At 32.7% G+C, this 24311-nt stretch overlaps 2 protein-coding genes across 3 annotated transcripts; both read right to left on the reverse strand.

Moving 5' to 3' along the window:
- Positions 1 to 860: 860 nt before the first annotated feature.
- LOC128997129 (uncharacterized) lies at positions 861 to 15490 on the reverse strand. 2 transcript variants are annotated; one of them, XM_054422711.1, is made up of 7 exons: positions 15453 to 15490; positions 13626 to 13737; positions 13011 to 13147; positions 11873 to 11943; positions 11149 to 11232; positions 10248 to 10327; positions 861 to 1079 (listed from the first exon to the last, which is right to left on the reverse strand). In XM_054422711.1, the coding sequence occupies exons 1-7, from the start codon at positions 15458 to 15460 to the stop codon at positions 936 to 938; spliced, it is 636 nt and encodes a 211-aa protein (XP_054278686.1). In that variant the 5' UTR covers positions 15461 to 15490; the 3' UTR covers positions 861 to 935. The 2 variants fall into 2 exon arrangements, with proteins under 2 accessions (XP_054278686.1, XP_054278687.1); XM_054422712.1 differs by lacking the exon at positions 861 to 1079 and adding an exon at positions 8439 to 8638.
- Positions 15491 to 18648: 3158 nt separating this feature from the next.
- On the reverse strand, positions 18649 to 24233 carry LOC128996106 (uncharacterized). The gene is made up of 7 exons (XM_054421220.1): positions 24188 to 24233; positions 23516 to 23627; positions 23035 to 23171; positions 22200 to 22270; positions 19775 to 19858; positions 19461 to 19540; positions 18649 to 18871 (listed from the first exon to the last, which is right to left on the reverse strand). Coding segments are annotated over exons 1-7 (633 nt in total). The 5' UTR covers positions 24190 to 24233; the 3' UTR covers positions 18649 to 18724.
- Between the last annotated feature and the right edge of the window lie 78 nt (positions 24234 to 24311).

Consider the following 24311-nt stretch of genomic DNA (forward strand, 5'->3'; position numbering starts at 1 on the left):
CTTGATAGGTACTCTCGTTTTTCAGGAGTAGGCCGCGTAAAATGGCTCTTGGGTCGTAACAGACTGGAAGACAGACAGAAATTTAGATGCGACTTGTTTCGGTTTCTCTAATGTATAAAAACGTAAAAATAACCTAAAAGTTTATGATTCTGAGCAATGTACAGACAAAACTCTAATTTTATTTATATAGATAGATTATTTGTGAGGAACAATGTTTTAAAATATTTAATCAATCGAAATGGAGGAGTTATATGCACCAAAATTATTGTATTAAACTTTTCACATACCATCATAATGTCTTAAACTTCAATTCATTTACTTTGGTTGTGTAGACATTTCCTTGTCCTACAATCTATGGAAAATTTGATGGTAAATTAGAAACGAAAGCAAGCAAAATATGTTTGTAGAGTCAACTTACTTGTACATGACTTTGCAGAGAGGAGGCACAATGTGATGTTACAATTCGTGCCACTTCCTTTATCATCACTTTATTGACTTGTGTATTTATCAGCAAACTAAATACCTTGTGTTGTGTGCTAAGTTCATTGTACAAGATGGTTTCACTAGAGAGGAACTATTAGGAATCTAGGCGGGAATTGAACCCGTTACTTTCACAACGAAGACCGAGAATTTCATTAAAACACGCAAAAACAGCCAATAACAGCCAATAGGAATTCGCAACATACTAGAAACAAACACAAAAAATTTGATATTTATAATATTAGAAAGATGTTTGATAAATTTTGAGATAAAACAACTAATAGGCTACATAAGCACAAGACTTACAAACATTAAAAAACAGTAACAACTATTTATTTGTTTACACACTATTTACAACAAGGTAAAAAATCTAACGGCCTAAATAAAGTCTATAAGTACTATGTTGTATTAATAGTCAAAGGTAATACAGTATTCCGTTTTCTCTGTGGCCATGGTCAATACAGTCCCACAGATGGTCCCAGGCTGCTGTAGAAGGGGTTGGGAGGGAGGATGCAGGCTTGCTGAGTGACACAGCGGTTTGGCAACTTCATGGGGAGGATGTACATGTCTTGCTCAGCCACCCCAGCATTGCTGATGATCTAGGGAACAAAGCATATCATGTATGGACGAGATTAAAGATTAGATATTTCTATGTCGACACAACAGGGTGTGTTAAGGCAACAGTATTTTAGTATGATCTCTGAAAACTAAAGCAAGAATATAGTTTTGGCAAAACAAACAGCAAAATTTGTGAGGATGATTCAGCTTGTACTTGAATAAAATAGCTACACTTGGTATATCAAGATGGCTTCTGTATCTAGTAGCAGATTGTATAATGACTATTAGATTATACTTCACGGACTGACAAACTTTGGTGAATGTGATAGCTTTGTTACTGACTAAGATCAGCTGGTCCTTAAGTCAGCTGGAACTGTTAAGGCTCGTACCTTAAATTTTCTACTCGTGTCGTTAACACTATTTACGCGAGTTGCGTACACTATTTTACCTACGACGGTGTTTTAATTACTAAAAATCACTACTCATAACTTCTAAGAGAGGTTATGTTTTTGTTTATAACCTCTAATTGCCACTAACATTGATGCAACGAAACATTGTATCAAATACTAATTGCACTAATCAACAATTAAATTGGCCTGAACAGCTGATTAGTTGAATTTCGAATCATTACAATTTTGCTTCTCCTCTCTCAATCCTTGAACCTCATTGGTCCGTTACCCGTGTTGTTATGAGTAAAACCATAGATAAAACATACTCCCTTAGTAGATTTCTCATCCTAATGAAACAGCTGAAGACAATTTTATTGTTAGTTCTGTACGGTTTATGTAGAGGTCGTGTTTTGTTTACAATTTGTTTCCCGTTAATACAGACATTTAAAACCTCGTTTAACCAAATAATACGATCTAATCATAAACAATAAATTGTCCCCTAGTTATTTAACCAAACAGTAAAGCACAAATCAAGAAATTAACCCTAAAATAATAGAAACAAAATTTCGTCGACACTAGCGCCCATGTGTCACGTACATGAACTAGACATGAAAAACGAGCTTCAAAATTTACAATGGGATAAGAAGTCTACTTGTGTTGGTTAGTCTATGGTAAAACTATGCTGTTATGAATGCAAACAATGCTGTTATGAGATACTTTTCAATTCTAAGAACTGTACTGAAACGGCTACTTAAAAAAACGGTCATAGGTAAAATTTATAAGGACATTAACCTAATTAAAATATAGGCATATGGCACACAAAAATGAAGCATGGAGATTGTAGATTTTCCGAAAATTATTGATGGGAAGGAATTCCCTTAGGGCCCAATTTCCTAAGAGCCCCGTCTTACACGCTTTCAAAGTTTACATTATTTAATTAACCAAATGATAAACAGCTGGTCAATGCAATTAACAGCTGTTTAATTATTTTCTCAGTATATTAGTATCTGTTTGAAATCTGGTTGGTTGGCAACCTGCATCACGTGACTTCAAAAATATTTCTAAAAATGTAAACTTTTCTCAAGATCAAACCGACATCCTTTTAGATTTTAATTTGTTGCTGATACACCAACAAAAGACCATTCAAACAGTTTTTTCGACTCACTTCTTCCACTTTACGTAGGCAGGAGAGCCCGATGGGCTTGCATGAGCTGGACGCCCCTACAACGTACGGAGGTGACGAGGCTGAAAAAAATGTAAAATTTATCATCCAATAATCACAACATTTTATCATTGCAAACCAGCCTGGTTGTAAGTGGGAATACAATAACATTAATTAGAGTAGTTAACAATAATCATATACAATGAGTCGTAAATTTGGAACACTGGACACTTCGAAACCACAATTGTAACGTTTAAACATAATATTATTTATATACTGTATGACAAATGAACACACTACCACAGTACAAATGTTAATTTATATCTAGAAGAAGCAAATACAATTTTCCGCCTAGGTGAAGTCAAACACTCCTTGGGTTAAAAAGTTAACGTCGTCCTTCTACTACAATTGCAAATGAAAATTGTTGCAGCAGTTGCTTCAAAATTACCAAAGTGTTCACAGCTCCAAACTTTTTAACCTTTTACATAGTTAACCAATCTAAAAGCGTTATGCTCTTTTAATCCACTATTTAAAACTGAAGTCATGGAAGGTAGCCTGACGATAATCCTTTCTTAGAATGCTTGTCTGTAACCCAGAATTGTTATTCACCTTATTTCAAGCTAGGTATACATAAAAATGCATTGTTGATTTGGCAGGATTTGAACCCGGGACCTCAGGGACCAAAGTCCCGCGCTCTACCACTACACAAGCTAGCTATCTCGTAGCCACTAATGGTAATCAAATTAAGTCGCACTTAACTAGCACTTTTGGATTTCAAATTTCCATTTAACAAAATCAATCAACTAAATGACCGATTGAGAGTAGGCCTATTAAATAAAATAATCATAGCAGTAGTTAAAATTTCTTACCTCCAAAATCTGAACACACATAAGCAAGGTATGTGTCGCATCCAGCATATCCAAATACGTAATAGCTGAGTGTGCTCATTGGATCTGAAAGTATACGATCACAAAGTTAAATTCCATTGGTTATAGTTCTAATATAGTACCGTACTATCAATGTAGTTCCAATTAAATATTGTATTTAATAAAGTTGTATTTTAAACATAGCAAAACAATGAAGAGACATTATGAGCATACACTTGAAAACCTGATTGTGTCTAAACAAAAGTCACATTTGGCTTATTCTCCATAAGTGCATGGAGACAATTAACTAGCACTACTGTCGTTGTATTTAATTATTACTCAATTAGTACAATTCTAACATGATAAAATACGATTCACTAATAATCTCTTCGGGACCTATGTTTAATTTACTTACTCGCAGCTGCGAACGCTCCTCTTCCAATGGAATTGATGATGAAGGACTGAATGGAATTAGAACCGTCGCAACTGGAATTCAGAGAAAAAATAAAGGGTTATTTGGCAATAAAAGATTAGATAGTGGTCAAATCTATTATTGATGGAAACACCCAAGAAGCTCACTCTATCATCAAAACCGATTGTTGTTTTTTTTTTTACTCGACCCAAATTATAAGATATCAGGTTAAACTTTTAGGGACGAAACAAACTCATAGGTTGGTAGCCGTGCTTACTTTATTTCACCGGTCATCTTATATGAATTTTATTGTTGTTATATTCTCGGTTTAGTATGATTGGAAATTTATTGTAAATAAGACTCAACAAGGAGTTTTCACAAACTCAAAGTATCTAGAAGAATATTAAAAATTAATCATTCGTTTTACACAAATAAATGTGTGCATTTTAAGTTTTCAGGTTAGATTTTAGCATCTAACAAATCAACTACGAGTTCTATAAATTGTAACAATTCATAATACTTATTTTCTATATTTCATATAAGTCCATTGTTAATTTTAAAAGCCGGTTGCGTAAAAAAAACCTGTAAAATATAATTTCCATAAAATACCTTATAACTCTAAACCATATGGACAACAATGCAAAAATATATATCAGCTGATCGGCAATGAAATAAAGAAAGAAGGCTATCAACTTTTTTTTCTCTAAGGGCCCGCTTTCCCCAAATCAAGTTTAACTTTCAGATTCACTTTCCCCAAAATAATTTTTCGGTTTCAACTAGGTTTGAGTTAAACTTCCAGTTGAGGATGGTTTAACTGGCTATCTAAGGGTTAAACCAGGAGAGAAGAACAATAGCTGAATTTTGGTTGTCTCTTGGCTGATTTGTTCGGCAATGGCAAAATATCCTTGTTTGCAGTTTGTTCAATATAACCTAAAATAAATTGAACTGGAAATAGATTCAGGAACAGCAAACCAGAAGCTTTGTAGATAATTCATGACTATTTTAAATTTAGGGATATAAGGCTTAAGGTTTTTAAATGTGTAGAGATGGCCTAAATAATTATTGTTTAGTAGGTAGTGTCGTAGCTGTGTGAATCGATAGGCTACCTTGTCCGATTAAATTTACAAAGAATTGTATTTTTAAATAGATTTTTACTTACTATACAGATGATATATACAGCATTGCAACATTGGGGTCGTCTGGGAGTGGGAAGTAAGTAAGACACACATTATCTATTAACACATTCTCCTCTGTTTTCGGTAGGATGGTGTAAAACAAAGGCTGGTCACAAATGAGCTGAAACATTAAATTTAAGATTTTATAAATGAAGCTTGTTAAAATTATTTACTCATGAGACAAAGTAAAAATTGGTTTTTCTAATTTTTGCCCCTCTAAACAAAAAAAATTCCCAATTTCTCTTTAGACCTTTTTAAAGAGCTTAAAAAAACAAATAATTTAGTGTACCAAAGTGTTTGTGTACAATTATTGGTTACGGAGAAAATTCCAAAAATTTTTATTTTAAAATTCCCATGTCATTCTTAGGGAGAATATTGTAAAATGTTGTAGTTTGCTGGTTTATGGATATATTTTGATCAAACTTGGTAAATTTATTTACTTTATACTAAGTTATTGATACTTTAAAAAACACACTTTTTAATCCTCCCTATAGATTGTAGAAGCAAGCCTAGGTACTCATAAAACCTAATGTTTATTAAATACATTTAGTTGAAAATCAATTCAGGCAAATGGAAATTCGATTAGTCGGCAGGCTTGCTGCGGCGGGGGTATTTTAACTTTGATGTATTTTACTGTTAACTGGTATTTTTGTAAAAAAATACACTTTGTTATTTATCAGAAGTCTTCTGAGCCAATAACCTTTTTTCTACTCTCTATATCTCGATACTCTCTAACTTTGTTAGTTGTTACACTATAGCCCAATGACAGTTTAGTTTACAATACAACTCATGGCTTACCTTATTAACAGTAAAATCTATTGTGGTTGGAGGAGTGCACTCTTGGCCGAAACCATGTTGTAGAGTTAGCAAAACCAGTAGGAGAGGCCCAACAATACTTACATGGTTAGACCTAGAAAAAGTGTAAACCACACATTAAAAAAATTACTTTTATATAGGCCTACACTTTTTAAAATTTTAATCTGGAACGAGCAGTTTTTAAATCCTATTCACTGTCTACTAAGCAATTAATAGTTGTATTAAAAAACTAAAAGATACAAATCCAATAAATTATAACGTACTACATAATACGTAACGTTAACTTACATGACTTGAGGGCTGAAAACTGAGGTTATCGACACGTAGCCATCTAACCGTGCTATTGTTGACTTAAAGATGATAAACTTTTTCCTTATTAGGTTTATTGAGGTCAATATTTGATTTGCATGAAAATAAAAAGACACATCGTTGTACTTTACATTGTAATGCAAGTAAACATGGATAAGCTGTTGTCATAATGTATTTAAATGAAAGATAAATACATTGTGGTTTGCAAATCAAGTGGTATTAAGCTATCACATAGTTGAACGTCATGACAACAATATAAAAATCGATGTATTCCAAAAATTATTGTTTTTAGCCTACGTTAAGATTTATAAAGGTTTCACATGTCCGTTTGATGAATTTTTTTCCACGAATTGGGAAAAATAAAATTGAGTATAAATTTCTCTTTGTAGCAAATGTATAGACAAGGTTAAAATACTGTTACAGCCTATGTTAATAATATTTATATTTAAATTCGAAACAAAGACCTCTCTTAATCATGACTGCCAATTATGTTTTCAACTCTCAAACAAGAACAAGAGGTGAAAGACTTTTTACTACCGTATTATTTGTGAGGAACAATGTTTGAAAATATTTAATACATCGAAATGGAGGAGTTATATGCACCAAAAGTATCGTATTAAACTTTTCACATACCATCATAATGGCTTAAGCTTCGATTAATTTACTTTGGTTGTGTACTTACTTACTTTTACTTTACTTTTCAATCAAATGGCGACCAAACAAAGTAGGTATTTTTTAGCCAAGTATGAATGGAGATGAGTGTAGAATGAGTGGCGCGATCTTGGACATTTCCTTGTCCTACAATATATTAAAATTTGATGGTAAATCAGAAACGAAAGCAAGCAAAATATATTTGCAGTGGCAACTTACTTGTACATGACTTGCTGAGAGGAAGCACAATGTGATGTTACAATTCGTGCCACTTCCTTTATCATCACTTTATTGACTTGTGTATTTATCAGAAAACTAAATTCCTTGTGTTGTGTGATAAGTTCATTGTACAAGATGGTTTCATCAGAGCAAAACTATAAGGAATCTAAGCGGGAATTGAACCCGTTACTTTCACAACGAAGACCGAGAATTGCATTAAAACACGCAAAAACAGCCAATAAACAGCCAATAGGAAATCGCAACATATTAGAAACAAACACACAAACTTTCACATTTATAATATTAGAAAGATGTTTGATAAATCTATATAAATAAAATTAGAGTTTTGTCTGTACATTGCTTAGAATAATGAACTTTTTGGTTATTTTTACATTTCATAGGTCAGAGAAACCGAATCAAACCTTATCTCAATTTCTGTCTGTCTGTCTGTCTGTCTGTCTGTCTGTCTATCTGTCATTCTCTTGGTAACGCTAAAATACGCACTTTATTACAACTACTCCTCAATAACTATAGCACTGTCCCGCCTGAAACTTATTTTCCAAATACTATACATATATGAGATGGTTTTAGACGTATTTCATCGAATATGAGACAGTTAGATATTTAACAGTAAACCCTTGAAAATCAAGTTTTTGTCGATTTTTGACGTGGAATTTCTGGAAGCCCATGTTAACCTTATGAGAAATGAAATTATTGAATCTTAACAGCTGTTTCAATTAAACAAGTTGGTTCTGTTCTGTGATGTTCAATAGCATTAAAGTTACAAGGATTACCAACAGGGTGCAGCACTAGCACTATTATTTCTTTTACATTTATGACAACAGCTAATTTGCAACCTGGAGGCGAGTGAGCGTAGCGAACGAGCTAACCTGAAGGCAAGTGAGCGTAGCGAACGAGCTTACCTGAAGGAAAGTGAGCGCAGCGAACGAGCTCCAACATAAAGGTGAGTGAGCGTAGCGAACGAACTTCAACCAGGACGTGATTGAGCCATGCAAACGAGATCAGATAGTAAAAATAAAAGTAAGCCTACCGTTATAGGATCGACCGGCAGACACAGAGGTAATTTAACCTTTTATTGATTGTCATACCGATCCGGAACAACAAAAAACAACATAAAATGAAGCTATGTATAATAGTTTGGCCAGCATATCTTAAAATATGCAAACCAACTGCTGTTCGTTATATAAGAAGGTTTCAACTGAATATTATAAGATCCCCGTGCGTAGAACGGGTACACAGCTAGTTTAGAGATAAAACAACTAATAGGCTACATAAGCACAAGACTTACAAACATTAAAAAACAGTAACAACTATTTATTTGTTTACACACTATTTACAACAAGGTAAAATATCTAACGGACTAATAAAGTCTTTAAGCACTATGTTGTATTAATAGTCAAAGGTACTACAGTATTCCGTTTTCCCTGTGGCCATGGTCAATATAGTCCCACAGAAGGTCCCAGGCTGTTGTAGAAGGGGTTGGGAGGGAGGATGCAGGCTTGCTGAGTTACACAGCGGTTTGGCAACTTCATGGGGAGGATGTACATGTCTTGCTCAGGCACCCCAGCATTGCTGATGATCTAGGGAACAAAGCATATCATGTATGGACTGGATTAAAGATTAGGTATTTCTATGTCGACCCAGCAAGGTGTGTTAAGGCAACAGTATTTTAGTGTGATCTCTATAAACTAAAGCAAGAATATAGTTTTGGCAAAACAAACAGCAAAATTTTGTGAGGATGATTCAGCTTGTAATTGAATAAAATAGCTACACTTGGTCTATCAAGATGTCTCCTGTATCTGGTAGCAGATTGTATAATGACTATTAGATTACAGTTCAAGGACTGACAAACTTTGGCAAAATTGAATGATATGATAGCTTTGTTACAAGATCAGCTGGTTCCTTAAGTCAGCTGGGACTGTTAAATTTATAAGGTCATTGACCTAATTAAAATATAGGCATATGACACACAAAAATGAAGCATAGAGTTTGTAGATTTGACGACAATTATTTATATGAAGGAATTCCCTTAGTGCCCGATTTCCTAAGGGTCTTACATGCTTTTAAAGTTTACATTGTTTAATTAACCAAATGATAAACAGCTGGTCAATGCAATTAACAGCTGTTTAATTATTTCCCAGTACATTAGTATCTGTTTGAAATGTGGTTGGTTGGGGGTTTATTCACACTATAGTTCGGCCGCTTAGAAAACGACCTGCGCGCTAATGCTAAACCAATGCTGGAGGAGGTCGCTTACTAAGCGGCCGAACTATAGCAACTGCATCACGTGACTTCAAAATCCATGATATATTTGATATGTAGTTGATAAGGATGAAAAAGATTATGTCTCATCATATCCCAATTATTTTCATTGTGTGCGCGATCACTTCGAGGCGTCATAGAAAAGTTACATTTCCGTATGGATGTGAACAAAATTGTATCATGGTCATTTGTTTTGATGTAAAAAAAAAATGTAAACTTGAAAAAGTTCAGATAATTGACAACAGAATTCGGCACAAACTATGAAATTTGTTAAGACTATAGGACGAAGGGCTTTCACGAGATGTCATCCAAACCAGCAAAAGACACATCTAGAGCTTTAAATTGATACCCAAAATGCCTATAAAAATAAATATTTGAGGGTAGACTTGCTGCACACACAAAATCAACAAATTATTTTAATAATATAGATTGTGTGAAAATTTGTGTATTATTTTAAAGGGTTATGTTTCATTAAAGAAAGTTAGGATAAGATTTGTAGATATTTTTTAGTTTTCTGCGAAATTTATACAGATATATACAGATGAAGAGGCTTCACTAACATTGAAGAAAATCCTTTTCTAAAATGACATCAATATTACGTAGCCTAATGTATATTGGTACACTAGAGTGCGTGACTTTGCGAATAAGTAGGGAAATGCGTTTGGTAAGGATTTTCTTTTTCAATTTAAATCATACAGTATTTTTTAAACGCTGATTATTTAAAAAACGCATTATTCTCTTCCGCGTTCTCTAATTGCGAAGCACGGGCCACTCGTAACAAGCTCAATAACCAATTCCAGCTAAGCTTCAAAAATATTTCTAAAAAATTATGAACTTTTCTGAATATCAAGCTGACATCCTTTTAGATTTTTATTTCTTGCTGATACACCAACAAAAGACCATTCAAAAAGTATTTTGTCGACTCACTTCTTCCACTTTGCGTAGGCAGGAGAGCCCGATGGGCCTGCATGAGCTGGACGCCCCTACAACGTATGGAGGTGAGGAGGCTGGAAAAAATGTAAAATGTATCATCTATTAACAACAACATTTTATCATTGCAACCCAGCCTGGTTGTAAGTGGCAATACAATAATATTAGCGTAGTTAACAATGATAAAATACAATGAGTCGTAAATTTTGGAACACTGGAAACTCCGAAACCACAATTGTAACGTTTAAATATAATAGTATTTATATACTGTATGACAAATGAACACACTACCACGGTACAAATGTTAATATATATCTAGAAGAAGCAAATAAAATTGTCCACCTAGGTGAAGTCAAACACTCCTTGGGTTAAAAAGTTAACGTCGTCCTTCTATGCCAATTGCAAATGAAAAGTGCAGTTGCTTCAAACGAAAGTTTGAAGTTTGGATCTGTTTTCACAGCTCCAAACTTTTGACCTTTTGCAGTTAGCTATTTTTTCTTAACCTAAGAAACACAAGAAAAACATTATACCCTTCATTCTACTAGTAACATGGTATTTAAAGCAAACGGCATGGTAAAATGGCCGTTTAAAACATGGTATTTAAAACAGCATGGTATTTAAAGCAGTGCTATTGAACTTTTACGTTTATTTAGGTAGCCTCATGGTAATTCTTTGTCCTACGCTAAGTTATAATCCGGTATTATTATTCGTACTGACGCACACATTAGGCTAGATCTAGAAGTTGCGGTATCACTTGAATAAAATCCATTGGTGATTTTGCAGGATTTGAACCCGGGACCTTAGTCACTCGCTCTACCTCTAGACCAGCTAGCTTCCCCGAGTAATGACAATCAAAGTAATATTTCACTAACACTTTCCATTTGACAACATCACTTACCTCCATAATCAGAACACACATATCCGAGGAATGTGTCACATCCAGCATATCCAAACACGTAATAGCTCATTGTGCTCATTGGATCTGGAAGTATACGTTCACTGATCACATAATTATGTTCCATTGGTTATAGTTATAATATAGTGATAATGCGGATACTGAAATGTTTTTAATCAGACCATATAATAAAGATAGCAAAAAAAAATGAGGACACATTATAAGCTAAATAACTTCTTGATCAGCATTGTACGTGTTATTAAATTTCAAATAGTAAATAAAGATACGTCTTATAACACTTAAAACATATATTTACGCTTATACTGTTACTCACAAGACGGTAAATATACAAAAGATGGTAAGACCCAACATTCGCCTATTGGGTCTGATGATGATTGGAGTGTCCAATCGAAATCGTTCACCACTTACCATCTTTTGTATATTTACCGTCTTGTGAGTAACAGTATAAGCGTAAATATATGTTTGAAGTGTTATAAGACGTATCTTTATTTACTTTCCGTACATTATAAGCCTAAAACGACTTGATACCACTTTGAAACAAAACCTGATTATGTCTAAACAAATTAAGTCACATTTGGCTTATTTTCCACGCTAAAATTAGTGCATGAAGACAATGAAATAGCACTACTGTCAATTTATTTAATTATGATAAAAATAGTACAATTCAAACAGTATGATAAAATACGATTCCCTAACTCATACTTACTCGCAGAACGGAATGATCCTCTTCCAATTGAACTGATGATGGTGGATTGAATGGAATTCGAACCGTCGCAACTGGAATTCACCCACAAATATTATTTAATAATAAGTGTGAAGCTAAAATAAATTTGTTCTGATTTTTACCAGTGGTTTGAGGGTCATTTGGAAATACAAGAATAGATGGTGGTAAAAATCCACCATTGACGGAAATGTCCAATAAATTCACTTTGGTAGATAGGACAAACCTAAACAATAGCTTGGAATATTTGAACGTTAGTTATATGTAATTTTAGATTGTCATGTATGTAATTCCCATTATTCAAATACTGGGATTTACTCGTTGGTAAATCTTACAAGTTTTTAATACTATTCCATATCATAGAACCAACCTGTTTAGTTGAAACAGCTGATTAAATTCCTTTTAAATATGAATACTCTTAAGGTTAACATGATGAACTACAGACTGGGGCTGAGCCCGAAAGGATTTTTGAGATAAGAATATGCCTATATGTTAATAGGGAATGTGAGCTATCATCATGTCAAATTTCAGCCTAATCCGTTCAGTATTTAACGCGTGATTGAACTTCAAACAAACAAACACACACACTTTCACATTTATAATATTAGTATGACAACGTGGTGTTTTCGCTAACTCAAAGAGTATATTATATTCTAGAAGAACACCAAAAATTAATCATTTGTTTTACACCAATAAATGTGTGCAATTAAGTTTTCAGGTTGATAAAATAGCTAATAAAATACACTACAGGTTCTATAAATTGTTCAAATACATAATACTTATTTCCCATATTCCACATAAGTGCATTGTCAATTTTACAAGCTGGTTGCGTTTGGAAAAAAACCTATAAAATCTAATTTCCATAAAACACCTTATAACTCTGAGCCATGTGGACAACAATGCAATAATACATATCAGCTGATCGGCAATGAAGTAAAAGAAAGAATGCGGCCATCTTCTTTTCTCTCGTGTCTTCCCGTATTTTGTTATTTTGGTTTGCAAAAAAACACTGTATAATAATTCGTTTTTCGCTTCATGTTTTAGACGATTAGAAAAAAAATCAATTTGAATTAAAACTGTACAAAGAATATTCATAAATTAATAGTCTTATTATTCTACTTACTATACGGATGATATATACAGCATTGCAGTATTGGGGTCGTCTGGGAGTGGGAAGTAAGTCAGACACACATTATCTAGTAAAACACTCTCTTCTGTCTTCGGTAAGATTGTGTAAAAGACCGGCTGGTCACATATGAGCTGAAAAATTTAGTTTAAGATTTTATACATGAAGCTTTTTAAAAATATTTACTCGTCAGACACATAGAAATATCATAAAAATGCAAATATTAATTTTACATAAGTTTCCACAGACATTTCGGTGTTTGTCCAATTCTGTACACGAAAATCGGCAAACAAAAGAAATTTATTGTGAGTAACAGAATGTTTTTGATACATTTAAATAGACTACGCGGGCAACAGCGCTAGTAACAGTTAATTGATAAGGATTGGATGGTCTATGTTCCTTGATTTTGTATGATTTTTATATTTTTTATATTAATGTATTTTAATTTAATTTATATATTTGTAAAAAAATACAATTTGTTAGTTTTCAGATTCTGAGCCAATGACATGCTTTATTTTAAATCTTGTCACTCTAAGGTTGTCCTTTGTTACATTATCTGTAGCCAAATGATAATTTAGTTTACAATACAATAAACCATTTCTCATGGCTTACCTTATTAAGAGTACCATCTATTGTGGTTGGAGGAGAGCACTCTTGACCGAAACCATGTTGTAGAGTTAGCAAAACCAGTAGGAGAGGCCCAACAATGCTTACATGGTTAGACCTAGAAAAAGTGTATACACCACACATTAAATAATTTACTTTTATATACACTTTTTAAAATTTTAATCTGTAGCAAGCAGTTTTACAAGTCATCCACTGTATCTTGAACAATTAAATTAATAGCATTTTTAAAATAACCCCGCCGCAACAAACCTGCAGACTAAGCGAATTTCCATTTGCCTGATAGGATTTACTCTAAAATGTCTCCTTAAAAATATCACATTCATTCCTTATTAATATAATTACTTTAACGAGTACTTAGGTTTGCTGCAACAGGGATGGTAAATTTTTTTTTTTATGTTATAGTTTAGTAAGAAATAAATGAATTGTTCATATTTGATCAAAATATGTTCATAAGCTAACTACAACAGTTTACTTATCCTTCATAACAATAATATAGGGATTTTAAATTTACAATTTTTTGGAATTTTTTCCGTAACCATTAGGTGCACAATAACGCTTCAATATACGAAATTATTTTTTTTAAAGCTCTTTAAAAAGGTCTAGAGAGAAATTGGGAAATTTTGTGTTTTGAGGGTCAAATATGAGAAAAAACAATTTTTTACCCCATAATCCACCCCGTAAAACCCCGGTCCCATGGTTCATGCTGGTTTTCGAACTCATTCAAGTTTATCTCGCCTTACACATTTAAACCAAATTTCATCAAAATTGGACAAAAATTACTCAAGTTATCGCGTTCACGGTCGTATATATATATATATATATAATTAAAAAATCTGAAGGAACGGTGTTTTTGGCCTCTGGGGACATCAAAATGAAAAACTAAATCTATTCCGGGCCTAGGTCTTACCTACGGTAATAGCTACTTACTTTTTGAAATTCACTAAAAACTAAAAAATAAAAATCCAATACATTTTATAACGAACTACATAATATCACAATACTACGTAACGTTAACTTAGATGACTTCTGGGCTGAAAATAGGTTATGGACACGTAGCCATACAACCGTACTATTGTTGACTTAAAAACTGATACACGTTTTCCTTATTAGGTTTATTGAGGTCAATATTTGATTTGCATGAAAATAAAAAGACTCACATCGTTGTAATGTACATTTTAATGCAAGTAAACATGGATAAGCTGTTGTCATAATGTATTTAAATGAAAGATAAATACATTGTGGTTTGCAAATCAAGCTGTATTAAGCTATCACATAGTTGCACTTCATGACAACAATATAAAAATCGATGTATTCCAAAAATTATTGTTTTTAGCCTACATTAAGATTTATAAAGGTTTCACATGTCCGTTTGATGAATTGTTTTCCATGATTTTGAATTAAAAATCCAATTGAGGATGAATTTTACTTGGTCACGTATGTATATCCTAGATTCACTTATACTGTTTTAAACTATATGAATAATTCATAGGTACTAAAATTTGACACAAAGACCTCTCTCAATCATGACTGCCAATTATGTTTTCAACTCTTAAACAAAGACAAGAGGCAGAAGGCTTTTGATTACCGTATTACTTTTTAGGAACAATGTTATAAAATATTTAATACAGCTAAATAGATGAGTAATATGCACCAAAATTATTGTATTAAACTTTTCACATACCATCATAATGTCTTAAACTTCTATTCATTTACTTTGGTTGTGTGGACATTTCCTTGTCCTACAATTTATGGGAAATTTGATGGTAAATTATAAACGAAAGCAAGCAAAATATGTTTGTAGAGTCAACTTACTTGTACATGACTTTGCAGAGAGGAAGCACAATGTGATGTTACAATTCGTGCCATTTCCTTTATCATACTCTTTATTGACTTGTGTATTTATCAGCAAACTAAATACCTTTTGTTGTGTGCTAAGTTCATTGTACAAGATGGTTTCTCTAGAGCGTATTTATAAGGAATCTAAGCGGGAATCGAACCCGTTCCTTTCACAATGAAGGTTAAGAATTGCGTCAAAACTCGCAAAAAGAGCCAATAGGAATACGCAACACACTAGAAACAGCTGGGGCCTGTTTCATAAAAAAATACTAATAGAGTAAATCAGCTGATCGCCTAATGCAATTCTAATGGAAATTACAAGTTACAATTTGTAATTTAACAACTTTAGTTTATTATGAAACAGGATTGTATTTTGAGCTGAATTAAACAACGGTTTGCTCATTCTAGCTGAAATGTCAAATCAGCTGGGTGTCAAAAATAGTATTTACCTACGACCGTTTTTTTAAAGTAGCCGTTTCAGTCCAGTTCTTAGAATTGAAAAGTTTCACTTTACAGCTGTTTACTTTCATATCCGCATAGTTTCATTTCATATCCGCATAGTTTTCTCATATCCACACAGGTAACGGACCAATGAGGTTCAAGTATTGAGAGAAAAGAATTAAAATTGTAATGCTTCAAACGTCAACTAATCAGCTGATCAGCTGATCAGTTGACCAATTTAATTGTTGATCCGACTTGTTCATGTTGATACTCGCGTATTCTTAATTAAGTTGGTGGAAGTCCAAAAATAAATGAAATATTTGCCGAATTGTACCTGATACAATATTATTTATGGTAAGAATGCTGCTAGCAATGTAATATTTAACGAAGTTTAACAAACACGTAATTACAGGAAATCAGCTGATTATACAACAAGTCGTTGCATCACTTTCAGTGGCAATGACAATACACGAAAACATAACCTCTCTAAAAAGTTATCATTAGTGATTGTTAGTAATTAAATCCAGATTGATAGTAATTAAAAAACGGTCGTAGGTAAAGTAGTGTACGCAACTCGCGTTAATAGTCTTTACGACACTCGTAGAAGTTTTTAAGGCACTCGCCAAGGCTCGTGCCTTAAATTTTCTACTCGTGTCGTAAAGACTCACTTAACGCAATCGTTGCGTAAACTACTATTTTAAACGTTTTGTATTATTACATCCCGACAACCATTGTTAAACACATTGTCGTAAAATTTTTTAGCACTCTTAATTAACTCAATAAACTTCCTATGTTTTATATCGGCATGTTAGATAATTGAAACTAGGCTACGTTCCTTATCAATTGAATGCAGTTCTATTTATAAACTTAGCACTGCATCGTCAGGTGCAATTATTGAGATGTAAATAAACGGTATCAAACTGACTGTTGGTGTGAGTAACTATGATATTTTACGGGTAAAACTAAAAATAAAATTTCATAAATTCCGAACCGTAATCATTACAGCATTGGAGGTTACAACATTTTGTTTATGGTTAAAAGGACCATTACTTTATGGGGTTTTATAGGAAAATCACAGTTGAAAATACAAATTTCAAAACATGAAAAAAGTTATTGACTACATACCAAATTCAAAATTGGACCACAGGTGTAGCCTGTAGCTCTGCATACATCCACACATAAATTCACACACTCACAGACAGACGTCACTACGAAAACCACTTTTTTGGGTCCAGGGGGACCAAAAACGGATATTTTCATCCAAAACTCAAACTCGAAGATTTTTACGAAAACAATACTTTCTCCATATACTATGTATATAGGGAGTAAGTCAAAATAAAATCTTTCCTATTTCCTCAACTAAGGATTGATTAAATAAAGAGAAATTTCCTGTATAACGTTACCAATGGACAAATTGTCTATCAACCTGGATATAAATAATAAATAACGGAACTTTTTGAACATACATTTGGTCGTACTCCCAAGTGTGATGAATTTAAAATATTTCAGCAGAATTTGAGTAGAGATAAACTAAGAGGAATTTAGGGAATGCAATTAAGGATGTTTTGGTAATTGTTTTACAGTACGAGTGGTCTAAAGTAACAATATGGGCTTGAAATGAGGTACATGTTTTACAAATCATTTATTAATAACAAAAAAGGGTTGGACACTTTATCATTCAAACAGACGTTTAAACATGCAATTTTGCTTTAAACCCTCTTTGCATGTCATCCTTATTATGTCAAAAATGACAGCAAGTTGATTTACGGATTGAGCTAAAACTATTAATGGAAATAAACTAGATTTTAATTTTAAATCACAAAAAACAACAATGATCTTCAGACACAATTTTACAAGTAGATAGATAGTTAATTTCATGGCATGTCAATAACTATAAGTTTGGTTCTGTTATATAATAACAATACAAACAAAAATCACAAATCTACAAAAAAATCTCACAAATTTAACGTAAGTAAGAAGATTTATTAAATTAGTTATATAATTATTATGTTTTCAAATTACTCACCAGGTTGATTCATTTGTTTTTCGTTATGTGCTTAAATCACCGGAAAGTTTCAAGAAATTTACAGTTCCCGTCTTAATTCCTCTAAAAATTCCCCCATTAGACAATTGATGTTGAGCTGGTACTAGACACATTTACTAAACAATATTATCATAAATTTAATACGAATACATTTTCAGCCTTGTTTTTTAACCGTATATTAAAAATAAAGGTTAAATACAGGGTATTACTAGACAAAATTAACCCATTTTTCATTATTCCCGGAAAAATATAAATTCAATATGGAGTTCAGCCTTATTTTCGTTCATAAATAGGGGTTTCCTAATAAAATACCCCTGTTCAAAATGTAATCAACTTCCTATAGCCCTTTTACAAAATGTGGTTTAAGGGGAAGGTTTCCTTTGTTCCCCCACTACTTATTGTTAGCTTATGTATAAATCAGCTGATCAGCTGTCAGCTGTTATTTCAAAGTGAGGTGAGAGGGAATGGCATCACGTCCCCTCAAACAGCCAAAATTATGTGAACAGAGTGTAATACCAAAGTTGATGGTTTACACTTTGAAACCTCCACACTTTACACAAGTACTGATTAATACCCGACATAAAATATTAAAGATTAATATTTCGTAAACACAAATTGAAATTCGAGATCGGACCCAAACTTAAATATTAGAATGGTAATGTTGATAGCATAAAATAGACCAATAGATTATTCAAATCAAATTTTCTATTTGCAGAACATTAAATGAACGCTGTATAACATCGTACTATTCTCCTAGCGATTGTCAATACACCAGTCCCACTGAAGGTCCCAACTTGTTGTAGAAGGGGTTGGGAGGAATGATACAGGCTGCTTGGTTTACACATCTATTGGGCAGCTTCATAGGAAGAACATACATATCCTCCAGGGGTAGTCCTGCATTCTCGATTATCTGGGGAAAACATGTAAACATAAGTTGTTGCAAAATAAATGCAAGGATGGAAAAGGATGATTTGCTCAAATTGCAAACACGTTACATAAACATAATGTCACATTAGAGTAGCTTTAAGCCCGGACGATTGATGTGGTTTCAAATTCATTGTTTTATTTCCTCAAATTGTGATGGCTTTTAGTTGCAAACGATTACTACTACACTTTTAGGTTACATTACGAATCAAATGCTACATTCTTGACATTTTTTAACATATGAGAACTCTGCGATCAGTAAAATAATTCAAACTATCACAGGAGCAAATTGGAATACAATTTCACCACACCGAATCAACAAGGTGGGAAGGTGAGCGAAGGACGAGATTACAGCCAAGTAGGTTATATAAACATTTTTCAGTATAAAATAACACTCTTTCATTTAAAAAACGTTTCGCTGCATCACGTAAGCACTAGGGATACTCATTAGTTTATAGATAATTTTAGACCTAAAAACTAATTTAAAAATGTTTTAGGGTATTTTAAATTTACTTCGACCCTGCACAGTAAAATTGTAAATTTTATGTAGTGTGTAATGATTGACGTTTTCTTACCTCTTCGATTTTCCGTAGACACGACAGTCCAATTCCACGACAATTTTTGGTGACTCCAAATGTGTGCGGTTTTTCGTACTCTGAAAACAAGAAAATGATTAATAAAATGTTAACACTCTTATCGATAGAATATGGAGGGTAAATCACAGATTCATTCTTTACGGCGAGATAAAAGCGGCAACGCCGCAGCTTCGGCTACAGCTGTAGCATGGAGAGTCTGCGCAAAGGCCGCCGGTGCGACGTTGCCAAACCTCAATGCCGAAACCTTAAATTGGAAGCTAATACTTGTACATATTGTAAAAGGTTAAACTTACCTCCAAAGTCAGAGCACCTGTAGCCAATGAATGTGTCACATCCTGCATATCCAACGAAATAATCCAGATACGTCACTCTGGGGTCTGGAATATAAATCAAATATATCAGCGAAAGAAAAATAACTTAAGTTACCCCTAAAATTTTACTATTAAACATATCCACGTTTGCACAGACAAGTTTAAATGTAAAAATTGAACCAAAACGGGATTTTCTCTGTAAATGAAAACTTTTACTTTTAGTTTTTAATAAACCTAAACATTTGGTTTTATTCTTTTTGTTTTACTTACTATATGAAAAAGTAAATAAAACAGTTATCTTGTTACTATTATAAAAGTTTGTTCATTTTTATCTTCTGACATATTATCTCAATTTTAATATTTACTATAATCATTATCTCTCTGGACCTTCAAACTATTTTTCAATACCCTTTCCTCATTTTATTCTTTTATATCTTAATATTTAAGTTAATTTACTTTAAATAAAACCCTATCCCCTTTAACTAACTTTGGTCCTTCGAGCCGGATATCGAATATCAGTCCTTGCTTTGAGTCAATTAACCAGACCTATTTTAGTTTCACGGTAAGTTATTTTATAAAACATCTATACTTATTTAATACGCAAGCACGATTTTTGTGACAATTACTCCTCCGAAACTACTGAACCGATAGACATGTTTTTGGTGTCATTGTAAAGAGCGTAACGTGAAATTGTGCAGGAAACCTTCTTTTAAAGGAAATAATTAGAGAGTGAGGCCCTGGGGCCCTTTAAAGTTTCGTATTTCTCCATAAGGATAACAAGAGGGATAATTTTTATTTACAGAAACCAGAAACATATATGTTTTTCACTTGAAAATAGTCAAAGTCTACTACATAATAATTGCTGTGTATTATGACTGTTAATGTATACTACATTTCAATCAAGGATTGTGTGCCTTAAACTTTACTCATAATGGATCTCACTACTTCATTTTCATGCTGGGAATAGTAAAATTTAGTTGAGAATAAGTTACCATATTTAGAAAACTTTACTATAATAATTGATGTATTTAAAATCACAAATCTTTGACATTATTAATTCATTAGAAACGAAACAGCTGATCGAGAAATCAAACAAATCATCTACTTCATGTGAGGAATGTTTTTACACAAACATAGTTTTTTTTTTAACCAAATACAGTACCTTGATTCTTTTTTACTTGTGGGTGTATTTTGAGTTTGCAGTTATGAAAGCACCAAGCCAAGTACCTTCTATCTAATTTTCTTTATAAACTAACAGTAATAATGAATTACTACATGAACTTTACAAGTTAGGTAATTAACTGTCAGTATGCCAAGGGGAAGAGTGGGTCCTCGAAAACAGTCGAAGGCAGAGGCACCCATCTAAAAAATCCAACTGAGTTTTTAAATATAGAGGTCAGTGTATTGCCAAGACACAGATTATACTAATAAAAGGAGGCAGTGGTTTTATTGATATTAATACATCAAAAAGGGCCTCATTAATGGCACAAGGCTTCATGTGATCAGAACGGTTAACAACAATGTAAAGTAGAATGTAAAGTCTTAACATGGAACAAGTGAGTAAGGACATATTTTGATTTTGGGGATACAAAATTTGCCCGTCTGAAACACAGTTACATTTTAAAATGGAAAGATGCTAATTTCTGTTATCTTTGGCATTTGCAGCATAAGCACTTTAATTAAAGAGCAGCAATGTTCTTAGCCAGACCAATTTCAGTCATGAGCAACTATATACTGTATATGTTGTTTTAAGTAAGGCTACATCTTTTAATAGTAGGATAAGCATATTCATTACGGAAAATTCTGACCAGGGTAATATTCCTGAAGGTGACTTTAAGACTAAAATCGTAGTATTTATGGAAGTGCTTTTGTGAAAAAAATATTGTTAAAAGTGTTTTATTCAAGCAGCATTTTATGACCCTCAAAATATGCCACATAGGTATATGCTACATTCACTGCCTATTGGTTTGATATGATAAAATGTTTTGTTAAATGTGTTTTTAAATCTCTTTAAAAAATAACTACCCTTTAACACACTTGAACTTGAACACTTAAATAGGCATACAGCTAGAAAACGGCTGGATTCCTTCCCTTCTAATGCTTTATTATTACTGTATTTAATTTTTGACGAGTCAATATATAACACGATGAATTTGTTTTCTAAATTCATAATATGTTTTTGCGGGGCATTGAGCCGCACAGGTTCACTAGTAACACTTAAATCACAAACATAAAAAAAAATAGTGAAACCAATTCTTCCAGCAAGATGTGGCCTTCAAGGCCTGGAAATAAATCTATTGATGAAAATCTTCTAAAGGTAACAGAAGTTTGCAAAAGCTGCTCATGTGTTTAACACGTTGATTACTTAAAATTGAATTGTTTTCATCTTAAGATGTCCTTTACTTACTAGCCGTTAAAGTTGTTCCTTTTCCAATGGAAGTCACAATAAAGGATTCGACATAGTTTGAACCATCACAACTGTAACATTTGTAGAAGAATAAAGCACAAAATAATTATAAGAATAGTTACCAAACAACCACAGCAATAATCATAACCCAGATTGCACATGTTTATGAGGAGATGTAAAACAATTTGAAATCTATTATCAATTTATGTTTGTAATTTACTACTAAATTATATAACAACTTTCATTTCAATTTATTTACATTTCATCCCATTCCAAAATAGTTTAAATTGACATTTCCTTTTACAAAATACCCATAATATTTTATATACAATTTTCTCTTTGGCGTATATTTATGACTTGCTAAAACGTTAAAGTTTAAAAACTTTTGCATCCATGCCACTCTTCATTACCGTACTTATTTTCAATTTAAAAAATTTGGACCATAGGGCACGCAGTCATGGTGCTAATTGATTTTGCTAATTGATCAAGGATAGCTGTGTGGTTTCGAATCACCAAACTTCTGACTGTTCTCAAGATTGAATCAACGCCTACCAAATTAGACGAACATTATAACCACTTAGATACACAGCCATATTTTCTTAAGCTGTCACGAAATCAGCTTACTTCATTGGTGTATACATACTACGAGTTACGCAGTTGTGTTTTAAACATTCGTGATGAAATTTTAAGCACTCTCCGTAAAGAAGTATCATAAGCAGAAAATTTCATACATAATAATTATGTAAACTAGTTTTATACCGGTTTCTTATATGTTTAATAGTTGGGCAAATGTCTAAACAGTGGCATATGAAAAAGGCAAATTCATCCTACTTACTAAACAAACGAGTCATGCTCTATGATAGTGTTGGGATCGTCCGCTAGAGGCATGAAGGTAACACAAACGTTGTCCAGCAACATGTTCTCCTCAGTCTTCGGAAGGAAGCTTAAGAAGTTCGGTTGGGTATTCAAAATCTGTAAATTCAAGTGCAAAATCACCAATCACCAATAAAATAACAGATTCATACTGTAAAAGTAGTGAGGTTGAATATTTTTATTGACAATCGTCTTTGCCATTTTTGTCTTATAATTTTATCACCAAGAAAATAACTGCTTATTAAATTGAAATCGAAAAATCCTTGGAGGTCTCAACTTTGTACTTTGAAGGCTTCACGAATCATCAATTAAAAAAAAAACGCAATAGTTTTGGAAAATAATTACCTACTGTGGGACCAAACTAGGTTTAAAATTAAGGCGATTCAGGAATGTCAAAATGTAGTTTTTTTAGTTTTTTTTTCAAACTCTTCGAGTTATCTTACCTTGTGAATAGAAAAGTCGATGGTAGGTGGATGCAGACATTCTTGACCATAGAGACTATGTATGGACAGAAAACCCAGAAATGAGTAGAAAATGGATTTCGCACAGCCATACCTGTATATTGCAAGGTAAATTTAAATAAATATTAAATATACATTTTATTTGTCGTAGGCTTAGTTTTAAAACACCAAACAATTACTGTATAAAAATATTGAATTAGTTGTTTCTTGTTTTGCATTGTTAAACCACAATTGCGTTCTTTAGTAGATTAGACACTTCATATAATAAATAATCTACGAGTTTATCATCCCTCATTATAAAATTTAAAAATTATTCATATTGCTCAAAGAATAGGTTATATATCAAGTTAAATCGTGTATGCAGAAGCTATAATTCAAAAACTAAACAACCTCTTAGGAGATGGGGTTAAGAGGATTTAGAAAATTTATCTCTGAAATAGCTATATCAAAAATGAATTTAAATATATTTTAGCATTGTTTATTAACTAACTTCTAATTTAGTATATCTAAAACTTGTATAGTTTAAATTATTTAAAATGGAAAGAATAAATATAGTTTAAGTAGAATATAGTCCTCTGTTATTGAAATTTAAGTTGCATTGTTCTAAAAATCTCATAATATTAAAAACTTTCAATAAGTAACTGTTTTACTTACATGTCCGTTGAGTATAGTGCTGCCTTGCATTATCAATTAATTTTCCTTATCACACAAGCACCGAGTTCAATGTAATTTCATTTGTAGTGACAAGACTGTAGGAATTATAAACTCGTCGAGGTTA

The sequence above is a fragment of the Macrosteles quadrilineatus genome, unplaced genomic scaffold (genome assembly GCF_028750875.1).
Source record: "Macrosteles quadrilineatus isolate MER2022 unplaced genomic scaffold, UCM_ALF_1.0 Scaffold_6__1_contigs__length_79288215, whole genome shotgun sequence".
NCBI lineage: Eukaryota > Metazoa > Arthropoda > Insecta > Hemiptera > Cicadellidae > Macrosteles > Macrosteles quadrilineatus.

What these genes read in the sequence shown, in the direction of transcription:
- LOC128997129 (XM_054422711.1), bottom strand. An exon ending in AGGATCATTCCGTTCTGCGA is followed by an intron (nt 11,233 to 11,872) that starts GTAAGTATGAGT and finishes GTATACTTCCAG; the next exon opens with ATCCAATGAGCACAATGAGC. An exon ending in TGTGTGTTCTGATTATGGAG is followed by an intron (nt 10,328 to 11,148) that starts GTAAGTGATGTT and finishes CATTTTTTCCAG; the next exon opens with CCTCCTCACCTCCATACGTT.
- LOC128996106 (XM_054421220.1), bottom strand. An exon ending in CAGGTGCTCTGACTTTGGAG is followed by an intron (nt 19,541 to 19,774) that starts GTAAGTTTAACC and finishes TCTTGTTTTCAG; the next exon opens with AGTACGAAAAACCGCACACA. An exon ending in GTCTACGGAAAATCGAAGAG is followed by an intron (nt 18,872 to 19,460) that starts GTAAGAAAACGT and finishes TGTTTTCCCCAG; the next exon opens with ATAATCGAGAATGCAGGACT.